Raw genomic sequence first — 11977 nt, 5'->3', positions numbered from 1 at the left:
TCAAGAAAACAAAGGATATTTCTCCTTGTTTAACAAGAAATAAGGTTCAGAACAGGAACAAGCAGCAATGCGGAAGAACCACCAAGTAAATTGATTTAGAGAGTATTTTAACATTTCTAATCAAATTTCTGTCCATAAAGTCTGCATTTCATTTGAAATAAGTATACATACTAACCCACAAGTCACTGAAGGCTTACAGGGGTCTAAGTAGAGAGATGTGGAAAACGCAAAATATTTTCACAAACTGACACAGAAACCCACCCTACATATACACTCTGGCAGATTCCAGATCAATGCCATTCCACAAATACTTAATTCTATTTGCCTAAATCACTAGTTACAGGATTTGTAAATGAAGTGTTATCAAACATTAGAGTAAATTCATGGATGTTTCTGCTTTTGAAGCCTCCTAAAACATGCTGAAAATATTAAATTATTTTTGGCATGCATCCTTCCAATTGCAATGTTTGTAGCAGGAAACTGAACCACAACAACTACAGTGACAACTCCAGCCTCCTTAATAACATGATGTGGCTGTTCAGGGAATCAGTGCCTTAATCAATGGAATAAAATATCCCATCTATTCAAATAAAGTGTTTTGCCAGTCTGGAGTGAAGTGCCATGAATACAGGAAAGAAAAATAATTGGGTTGGAGAGTAGAATTTTCAAATGTGCATTTCTTTAATTTAAGGGGTCTGGGGCCTAGAGGAGGGGAAGTTCTTTCCATTTAATGACTTGAGCATAGTGTGGTTTAAATAGTACATTTGACTTGGGAATCTATTAGCTGATAATGAGTCCTTGGAGAGAAAAAAATTGGATTCACTTATTACTGGTTTGATTAGCAATATCTGTAATTCTGTGAAGTTGTAAAATAGCTCAGTATTAAAACAGAGCTATTTTCCATCACTTGCAGAAGCATAAACACAGACAGACAAGTTCCTGTGTTAAACATTCTCCTGAATTCTACAGTACTTTTACTGCCACTAGGATTATAAAAAAGATATTTGTTCATGTGCAGAGAGCCTCAGTATTGTAAGATATTTGTGCTATGCTTCATAGGTACTAAGAGATGGATAATAACAATCTAGCAAAGTTGCTATTTAAACGAAGAGATCACACTGCTATTTAACAAAGAGGTGCAACTAAAATTTCCAATGAGGAAATAAAGCCAGTGTTTGATTAATGACAACACTGATCCATATCAGTAAGAAACGTCATTAAAAGAAACTGTACTGTAGTGCTTGTAGGGGTAAGAAAGGGAAAGGTAAATATAATTAAAAGAAAAAATTAAATTCCAAATGTCAGTCTGCCTTTCACTTAGAACAGAATAAGTAGTCTTGTAAACTAAAAGGAGAAATACTCATCTAAAAACAAAGGAAGATCCTCCCAGCAAAGCTGATGCTAAGTTGTGTTTTATTAAAGTGGTTCTAGTGGCCTTTTGTTAAACTTAGAACAGGAAATGGATGTAAGTATAGTCATACAACAGAATTCAACCTAAACAATGAGCAGTGTTTTAGAATTGAAGCACCATTCCTTTCATCTGATAAATATTTAAAGACACAACAGAAGGGACCTGACAGCCTACCAAAACACACATCCAAACACAGTGCCACAGAATTCCTGAGAACTGCAAAAGGCATGTACCAAAATACACGGAGCACTGAAATAAAAGCCTGGGACCAGCATAAAACGACATCTATTCTCATTCAGAAGCAACAAACCGTGTTATCTACAGGTCTGCAGGCCTAAAACCAAAGAAATTGCCAATGTTCCTGTCTGGCCACAGTCTTTGCATCAGATCTGCAGGCCTGTAGCACTAGAGCTCATCAGTCATATTTTCTCTAAGCTGGTCTTTGGCTTTTGTTTAGCTCTCTTACAATAGCAATTTTTTAACAACCAGTAACATAACCTGATCTGTTTTACATTTAACTTAGCTGTGTGAATGCATAGGCTAGGGTTTACCAGTATAACAATTCTGATATATTTCTGTACCTATCATACCTATTCTACAGAGAATAAAGTGGTATTTTATAAAAATGTAGAGTAGAGGACCACAACCATGGGATGACAGCAGAGGTGTTAAATTTTCAGGCACAAGCTGACATCAGAGGAAACAGGACTATAAGTAACTCACTATGTCAATTGCTAGTTGTTAAAAGAAAGTAACTCCAGGGCCTGGCTAAAGCTGATTTTAGAGACTAAAGGGAAAAAAAAAACCCAAAACAAAACCAAACAAAAAATAAACAAATAAGGAAATAAAGAGATCAAAGAACAAGAATTCTACACCTGTAAAACACAAATTTGCAGAGAAGTTGCAGGCCAGTAAACCAAGAACAGTGTCAGGGCTCTGAGAGTACCAACAGGCCATAATTGCATTACCCAGTGGAGAACCCACCCACCCTGCCAGTGAGCCTGGGGGTCCCATTTCACCTCCAGGTAGTACCTGAGCCACATCATAGGAATATCTATGCCTGGACCTACCCTATATTCTTCCTCAATTACACGTTACGCTTCCTGTCTTGACATCAAACCCAGCTCATCCCTTCCTACATGATGACCTCCAGACACCTGGCAGAGCTGCCAGTGCTACCAGCACTCTTTGTGGACAGGGCATAGTGCCTCAGTATCAAACCAGGTAGGCCATCAAATTTATGCACTTGTTCTTCCAACCACTAAGTCTGAGGCAGGTTTGTTGCATTTGAATGGAGAAGTATTACAGATACTCATTGCATTACAGACATATATGCAAAAGCCAAAGTCCTCGTGGGGATAGAAAAAAGTGTGAATGACAGCAGTCATTGCTGAGGTGGGAACAAGTTACATCAACAAGTCACATCAAAGCTGTTTATTTTTGCTCTAACCATGACCTTGCAAGTACCCAACACAGAAAGGTACCCAACCACCTCGTGGTACCCAAACCCTTTTATGTGAAGTCAATGATGCAGCTGTACTGTATGAGTCCATTGACATCAGGCATGTGGCCCATGCTGCCACACATTACGGGCAGTGCCCTACTCCCTGCAGTGAAATTAGTCTCCCATACAATGAAAGAGAAATTAATTCAGTTCATAAAAACAGTCTGTTCAAACAAGAGTAAGCAATAGTATTCCATATAAAACACACTTTCATATTAAAAATGTAATTCATCATTTTTTGAAATATCCAAATATTAAGGTTGAGACTGTCCCTTACCTCCTCGCTTGTTTAACTTGGCATACCCTGCCACATAGCTGCTTGTCATGGATGATGAACTGCTGAAGGAGGAATGTGGTAATGCTGAGACCAGAGGTTCATCACATTTTTCTGAAACACAAGAAAACAGATTCACTTTATGCTCTTAATTATTCATGTGTATTAAGTGACAACATGCCCTTTATTTTCCCTCTGGGTGATAAAACTTCCTTTTTATTTTTGTACATGTGGAATGCATGTAGCTACATCACAGCTTTTCAACAAAAAATTCCCCTACAACCACAAACCAGCAAAACAAACAGAAACTCACCTCAAAAACCACAAGAAAATCCACAAAAAACCACAAACACACACACCGACATGAGAAAATAAAGATTTCAACCATTGAGAAAATAAGATAATGGTAATATCTAATCATGAGTCATCATCCTCCTTGGGGATACAGCAGTTAAACAAAAAAGCCTACCCTGAAATATCTGGGATGTTTTTGGTGACACAAAAAATTAGTGCTAAAGAAAAGTATTATCATGACAGCTTTCTAAGAAGTAAATAAGATACGCATTTTCATTTCTGTAATAGAAGTGCTGATAAATCTGATATTAAAAAAAGGAAATAAATTATGGAACATTAATGAATGCTTATGAATTATCAGATACAACAGATTCACTGAAAAAACAACTATACTGGCTAATCTCAATAATTCAAGTACTTCACTTCCATTTTACCCCGCTATAAAGAAGATTAACTTGGTATTAGCATCTAAAATGGAAAAAAAATCAGAATCAGTATCTTAGCCTTCCTAATGAAGAAAAAGTTGTAAATCAAATCTCCTTCTTTTGTATTATACAAATTAGAATGAAGAGAAACGGCCTAGGATTTTTCAAATACTTAATTAATGTACTGCCTTTTGTGAGTTTTTTGTGGATGTTTCAACAGATGGGAGAAATATGTAACTTAAATTACTCATTTATATCACAGGTGAAACTAAAAAAAGCCTAAGCCTACACCAGTAAGCCTAACTAACCTTTTTAAACACATGCACTGCAGCACAGTCTCTGATGCAAATGGAAATACCCTCAATTTATGTATCTATAAAGCATTAGGTCACCATAGGTGGTCTACAATAGGTCTAAATATGCATAAGAAGCATATTTAATGCTCAGTCACACCACCTTGTTTTGGTACAATTAAAAACCAGTTGTTTGATCAGACTGGATCACACATGGAGATGAAATTAATCCTACCTTCTAAAGAACTTTAGGAGGAAAAAAAGAGGATTCTGAGTGAATCAAGTAACATATAATGCAATTCTTCTAAAATGTACAGTCTCATGTAGTGAAAAGTAAAATTACTTTCACAGGAATAGAAACTGAAGTGCAGAAATACAAAAGAACATTCATTCAGGAATCAGTATTTTGACATTTAACAAAGAAAATAAGTGTCCTTCACAAATGTCCAAGTTAACAAACATTAAGGGAAAAAAAATCCACACAAGCACAAGCAAGAGTAAAGGGCAACTGCTTTGGACTGAATTGAAGGATAATTCCAATGACTTTTAAGTTCACTACCACAGTATTTAATGATGGAATTTTGACAAGGGAAGATAAATGGTTCGAAACATTATTGTTTATACCGCAAAGGAGAAAGATCGATTTCCTCTTCCCTCTGCTCTGGCTGCAGCAGAGCAGCACATTTGGTCAGAAACCTGCAGCCAGGTGCTCCTCACACCTCACCCCTGTAGCAGCACACCAGGGCTGCACACACCTCTGCACACACCAGTGTTTTCACATTCTGGGTGCCAGGCTGCCTTTGTTTCAGCCAAAGTGGTACAAGGTTGGCGCTAAGAATAGAAGTGAGTGGCAGACTGCCATAACTGCCAACTTTTGTCCTAAGTGCCATGATCATATGAGTGCAGAACTACTTAACAAAGTTTTTCCTCAAGCATTTCTTTATCTATTGGTTTATTTTCTGTAGATTGTGATAGCTTTTCAGCTTGCAAACTACTTGTGCTGCCACTTCTTTTTCTGTGCTACCTAGCTAGAGACTTGAAGGCATTTGCCACTAATCCTGCTGTCTAGGTAAAAACGGAATGAAATATTTAAAAGTAGAAAAACACGCAATCAGAAGTTTTTTAAAATACATAGCACAATCTTTTTATGTTATTTCCATTTTCTTATATTACATGATATTTACCCTTAAGGGGAAAAAAAACCAAAACATTTTCTCATCAGCAATGAAAGCTAAGATTGAACATGTACCTTTGTTCTGTTTCCTGAGGGTTTTTAATATATTTTGCAAAGTAAATTGTTAGGTTTATACAATTTTCTGCCACCCATAGCTTCAAACTGGGGTGGGATGAAACACCTGCATCTTCCTGGAAAAATGTTAGAATGGTAAAAACTTACTTACTTAGAATGGTAAAAACACAAAAATTGTGTTCAACTTATGCAATTTGATTTATTACTAATATAACGGGAGGCTACTGCTTACTGTGGTCTAAAAAAATTGTGAGATAAAGGATCTATCTTAAAACATAAACAAACATTTTAAAAGTTATTTTAAAAATGTAAGCAAACTCTTCATTTCTGCAACAGAAATAAACATAGATTTTTGACATTGGGCTCAGAAAAAACACGACAGATGAAAAAAGACTCTCCCAACAAGAGAAGCTCATCAGAACTTCAGATCTTTTACTGGTTCCAGTAGCTATTGAGACAATCCCCTCCTTTTGATTTGACAGCTGTTATATTTGTGCTGCTACTGAAGATGCACAAAAGGAAATATGGGAAATTTATTTGGAATGAATACTATTTTCTAAATCATTAAAGGTCTGCCTTATCTCTGTTTCACTAAGTCATACTCTTGGATTCAAAAGGATAAGACAGAGAAGCTTGACTTAGTAAAAACAAAAAAGAGGGGATATCCCTCTATTTGCCCATGTGGTCACAATTTTTACAGACAGTCATGAATATGCTTCATGTGATGTATGTGTATGTGATGAATGTGTATGCTTCAGAAGTACTTAATCTGAGTCTTCTGATTTCTTAATTTTATTGTAATCATCAATACTGTGGTGGGGGTAGGAGAAAACCCTGAGTTGATACCATTTGCCTTCATTGTTGTTTAGAGCTGTAATCCCCTCCAATGTCTATTTTGACATACCAAGTAATAAGAAAAAAAAACCCTCACTCTCTCATTGTTCTAAAAAACCAACCCCTCCCAATCTGCCTGCTCATTTAGGTTTTAAAATATGGGAAATTCACTATAAATGTGTATGAATTACAGGGAAGGACTATATTTCAGATTAATAGAATTAAAGAAGTTATTACATCTCATCATTAACTCATAACTTTAGGTCCAACAGAATAAAAGTTAAAAAACTGCTTACATAAACTAATATTTCTAGCCCTCTATGGAAGTTTCACTAAATATATTGCACTATTTAAACTTCCACCAGAATATGAAATACTGTTTTACCACAGATTTAAGAGGAAAAAAACCCAAAACCTTGGGAACCTTTTGTTCTTCCAGCAGTTTTAGTTACTTCCTGCAGAATTCAATTTTTTACTTAGCAGAATCATATATACCTTCCTGTTACTGAGATATAATAGCCTTCCCCATATAAGTCAATGCACTGTGCCCTGTTAATCAATTACAGAGCACACTCTCCTGCCAGCATCGCAGCAGCAAAGGAATAAACTCTCCTCCATACCATTTATCTCAGTGATATATTAATGGCCAAGGCAGCTCAGGTCCATTTAAATGTTAACTTTCTGAAGCAAAAAAGACACTTCCACTCCACTCTATTATGTTTAGATCAAGAGAACTGATAGCTTTGTCTCAGGACTGATGACATTTGCTACTCTGACTTTCCTATTCAGAAGGAAATAACAAGTATATGTCCATCAAAAACAAGTCTTAAGATTATAATAATTAGAGCAATGGAATGAAGGCCACCTAATATCATTAAACACAAATGAGAAATATCTGCATTCCCCAGTCTTCAAATTCCTCAAGTCCTAAAGATCATTGAAGCAAAAGTGTGCTGTGCACTTGCTCTTTCTTACATGTTTTCCCAGGCACCCGGCTATTGGAAATCAGCAGATGAGATGGATCTCTTGTTCTAACTGCAGCCTCTCATATTTCTGGTGGCCACACTCAACAAAACAACAAAAACATATCTGCCAATTCTTTCCTGTTTTACAGTCTATTCATAGCTTATTTTTATATCCTACCCATCATGTTGGATAAACTAAAAAAGTCCATCTCCTATTTTGCCTGCAATTGCTTTAATTCCCACTTACTAGTCTATGAACTATTCGAAGGGCCACATTATTTGAAGGGGCAGCTGTTGACTACAGCACAAAGCAGACTCACAAACTCTCTTATCAACCCCATAGGTTATTAAGGTTTATCCTCACTATAGCAGTCACTTCAATGATTTTTGATGGGCAAAGCAGAGTAAAATACCTTGATGCTTCACTTCACAGAAGTCTGTTCAAAAGCTTCCTGATCAATAAAACAGGTCACCTGTAAAGTTGCTGACATATCTTATCAAAGTAGTCTGAGTAGATGAAAAAAAAAACAATCTGTGGTTCATTTGTGTCTTCTTGACATTTGTATCTAGCAGTAGGCTGGAATGCATACAAACTACCTAAAAATATTAAGAAATGGGAATATACATTTATAGTTTTTATGAATAATCTGGAGCTGCATCAGAGGGTCTCCCAGAAGCTCTTGCAAAGAATCTATCAGCAAAGTAAAAAGACAGATGTGATGTGTACAGTGGTTCTAAAATTGAAAAATATTTGGATATTGATAGCCATAACTCATGAGAAATAAGAGATGGTGTCTTACTAAACATGCTTTTGAATATGAAAGGCTTTTACATCATATGGTCCAGTGTGCATGGAGGAACATACCTTAAAATAAATACGAAATCCACAATTCACCCCCGTCCTGTTTTAAAATCTTCAGTCAAGATTTCCTATCAAATTGTACTCTAGGACAACAATTTTGCTGAAGGATAGATCTAAGACAAAAACATGCCAGCAATAAAAACTTTCTAAAAAAAAGCTCCATATGTGTATGTCAGAAATGAAGAACTCAAAAGCTGAACAACTTAGATTCAAAAAGGCAAATTACTGCAATATCAATATTGTGTTCTGAATTAAAAATAACCATAATAAATCACTAGCAGAAGATGAAAGAGATCTGTATTAGCACTGAAAAAAATATCATAGCCAAGAAATATCCAAAGCCCTGACTCTCTAACTAAAAGTCCTAATCAGCTTTCTTTTACACCAGACAAACAGAAAATTTACAATACAAACCACAAAATCGGAACTATTAACAGTATATCCAAGTCATTAATTATACAAGAATGCCTATCAAGTGTATGGAGAAAAAAATGGTTATAAACAATTTCAATCTTTACTTGCAAAAGAGTCCTGCTTTAAATACGAATTCCAAGATAAATGTTAGGGAACGAGGGAGAGAATCATATATCATCTGGGTTTAATTTGTACTGTGTGCTAAATGCTAGTGAGCTTAAATACATTTTTCTCCTCCAATTTGAATACATAATTTCACTGTAGTGTACTGAGGAAGAAGAATAAGCCACCAAGCGCTTCTGAAAAGCAGACATGAGATTGCAAGGGCACTCTGAAACGTGGGTAAGTACATATGGGAACTGGCATATCTCCAATGACAGCCAATAGGAATATTAATGCAGCTGGTTTGGATTGCAGTGTATTATTATGCTAAGACAGCCTCGCTTTCCATACAGCACAGGTAGGTTTTATAATCCAAAATGAATGATAGAATATACCAAGTTTAATTCACAAGCCTGTGTCTCCCCAAAGAGTAGGAATAAATAAGCACAAGCTGCTAGAATATTTTATGCACTGTTTCAAATGAACTTTTAAAGGGATGCAAGCCAAAAAGCAAGAGGTACTTCAAAGCAGCTCATCATCAATGGCAGCTCCTTTAAAAACCAAACTTAAAAGTGCGTGTTATTGAGCACAGGCCACCACAAGTTTAATTTCAACCTTCGCCCTGTGTCACAACACTGTTGCCCAGTATGATATGCCTCTATCCAAACTTCAGATCATGTGAGACAGGAATGCAGGTAATGGCTGAAAAAAGCCAGGTTGGGTAGTGTATACCTCATGCTCTCAAGTACTTAAGTCAGAAAGAAATCAGTGAAAAGTTTATCAAAGACAACCTTCTCTTATGGTGAAAGCAAATACTTGTTTATCAGGTATATTTGCCAAAGGTACAAGCCTTTGATACATTTGGGGTTGTTCAAACAAAAAACTTTCTGCACCTTTTGCATGTTTTTTTGTGGTTTTTTGGCTTGGAATACTGTTTAAAGAAAACCTACCACATGTTGCTACTTTCTTTTTCTCTTTCTTAGGATAACAAGCTAAGTTTACTCCTCCCCAAGTTTCTTAGGCCTCTTTATATTGATACTTAATAAGGATGGTGACTGCTAGAGTAGAAGCTCAATTTTTTACCCTCTTCTGTCCCATCTATTTTCCATATTGCAGAAGCTGGCAGATTCTCCATATGACTGACATTTCACACAACAACCTTGATGGACTGTTATGGAGTCAAAGTCATGTTCAACTTCATGAGCAAATGAGCCCGAGTGTCAGTGAAGCTTTTCTGCAAGTATTGCTCGAGCTCAGCTGTAATCTAAAAGATTAGAGCAGCTCATATTGATCGCCTGGGATGTTTTATATTCCACTTCAAGTTGCATACCACCAATAGAGGTAATCCATTGCTACTCGAAATGTTAGCTGATGCTGGAAGGAAGAAAGTGTAGCAGCTCTTTTTTCCCCTCCAAGGTAAAGCCATTAGTTACATTAATTTGGTGGTCTTCACACAAACCTTAAGCATTAAGGTTTCATGTTTTGAGGTTTGTATCAAGCCTTTCTTTAGAGCTCTGTAAGAAAAGGAGCGCATCTCAGGTAATGCTTCTATTTATGGTGCTTACTTTGCTCAGAGCAGTGGACAGGCAGTGAGACCTGCTTCTTTGTTCTGAATCGGGAATTCATCTCTGGGCAATACTGGATACATCACCAGGGCCATTTCTGAAAGTGCATGTGGATGCCCAAAGACAGTACTTTACAAGATGTTCCAAAGGATCTTTCTACCTGAACTTCATTTCTGATACCAATTTTTTTCTGAAAAATTGACCAGCTTTTAGAGAAGCCAATGACTTATTAATCTGAAAGGTCATGGTATGGCTACAAATTTTGACTACAACAACTACTATCCTATTCCATCATAAGGCCCAGGATATTAATAAGTAATAAAACTTTCTTGGTTTGAGGAATTTTTAATAAGCATTTTAAAATATACCTGGAAATTATTGGAAATTAAAATATTATAAGAATTGTATCAACAAGAAATGTACTATATGACTATTATGAGACATTTCTGATGATGTACTGCCATCATCAAGTGGTATACAACATAAACCAAAGTACTCTACAAGCTTCTGTCTTTAACCACTGCAAATGAGAAAAGGGTTAAAGCTAGCATAGTTAATTACTGTGACTTACAACTTACCCAGAGATATTAGGATTTACTGTTCAGTTAAATTACTCAGTATGGAATCATTGTAAGTATAAATGTATACAAAGCAGTCTCCTGAAATAAAAACTTATAAAAATTTCAACTTCTCACAAAGGAAAAATAGAAAACTGTATCAAAAATTTGCCAAATTCAATTTTTCAGAAAAGTATAACTTTAAATTCTTCATTTACCAAAATGCATATTGCATTTAGTATTTTCCATTCAAAAAGAACAAGGCACATCAAAGTTAAATGCATGCATTATTTTATCATTTTGTAAAATTCAGTTTTAAATTATTTTAGAAAAGTATGTTCTTTCTTACCTACAGTAAGGCTACTTAAGCAGGTGGTTCTGGCTGCAGGTTGTGGTTGTGGTTTGATTTGGGTTGTTGTTTTGTTTTTTGTTCGTTTTTTTTTGTTGTTGGATGAGAGTGGACAGCAGAAATTTTTACATCACTCTAAAGCAACAGCACATCTGGATTGCCTCTGGATTATTTTAGAGTCTACAGTCCATTGGGAATTCATCAAATGTTCCCACCCTTTTGTCTTTTATGAACACATCTGTAAACTGTTTTGCACCCTGTGAAACTCAAAATTTTATGGGAAACCTGCATCTTTTTTGCTCATTTAAAAAAATCTCCACTACTAAGGTCAATGGCACCTGGAATAATTGAAAGTCAGTCAGTCTGGTTGTATGCTTGGGTTGTCATTAAATTGTCTTTAGTGCATAAGCAATAGCAAACTATCAACTGTATTCAAAGTAAAATTCATGAATATTTCCATATTTTTGCATACCCAACCCTCAGGTGCTTCTTCAGTTATTAACCTTCTGGCATGCAAATACAGTTCTTCACCTTTTCACTACTGAAAACATCTGAGCATTTTGAAAGGTTTTTACAGCAACAAAGCTCCAGCTTAGGTGTCTTTACAGGTACAAGTGATTTTTCACAGACTGATACCTGAGTTAAGTATGAAGAAACCTGGAGTCAGGTCATGTGAAGTTTTAGAGTAGCAGGAGGAAGGACCCACAATGATGAAAAAGGTCAAGAAAAATAATAAAATCTTCACAATTTATTTCATTAAGTCTCATTTAAATTAGACTAATTTAATGAATTATTTCACCTATGTTCCTCCTCAGTCAACTTTATATCAACTAGTGTCTTTTCTTTATGGGTGGAGGTGGAAACTGGGTTTCTTTGTTT

At 35.9% G+C, this 11977-nt stretch overlaps 1 protein-coding gene across 1 annotated transcript in view; it reads right to left on the bottom strand.

Annotated features, from left to right (window-relative positions):
- CNTNAP2 (contactin associated protein like 2) overlaps nt 1-11977 on the bottom strand; it is a 1021786-nt gene that overhangs the window by 703014 nt on the left and 306795 nt on the right. The window contains exon 2 of the mRNA XM_005424150.2: nt 3193-3303. Coding sequence (XP_005424207.1) covers nt 3193-3303 — 111 coding nt within the window. The remainder of the gene's footprint in view (nt 1-3192; nt 3304-11977) is intronic.

The sequence above is a fragment of the Geospiza fortis genome, unplaced genomic scaffold (genome assembly GCF_000277835.1).
Source record: "Geospiza fortis unplaced genomic scaffold, GeoFor_1.0 scaffold120, whole genome shotgun sequence".
NCBI lineage: Eukaryota > Metazoa > Chordata > Aves > Passeriformes > Thraupidae > Geospiza > Geospiza fortis.
Note: the sequence above shows the minus strand (reverse complement) of the source record. Positions and strands in the feature narration are given on the sequence as shown.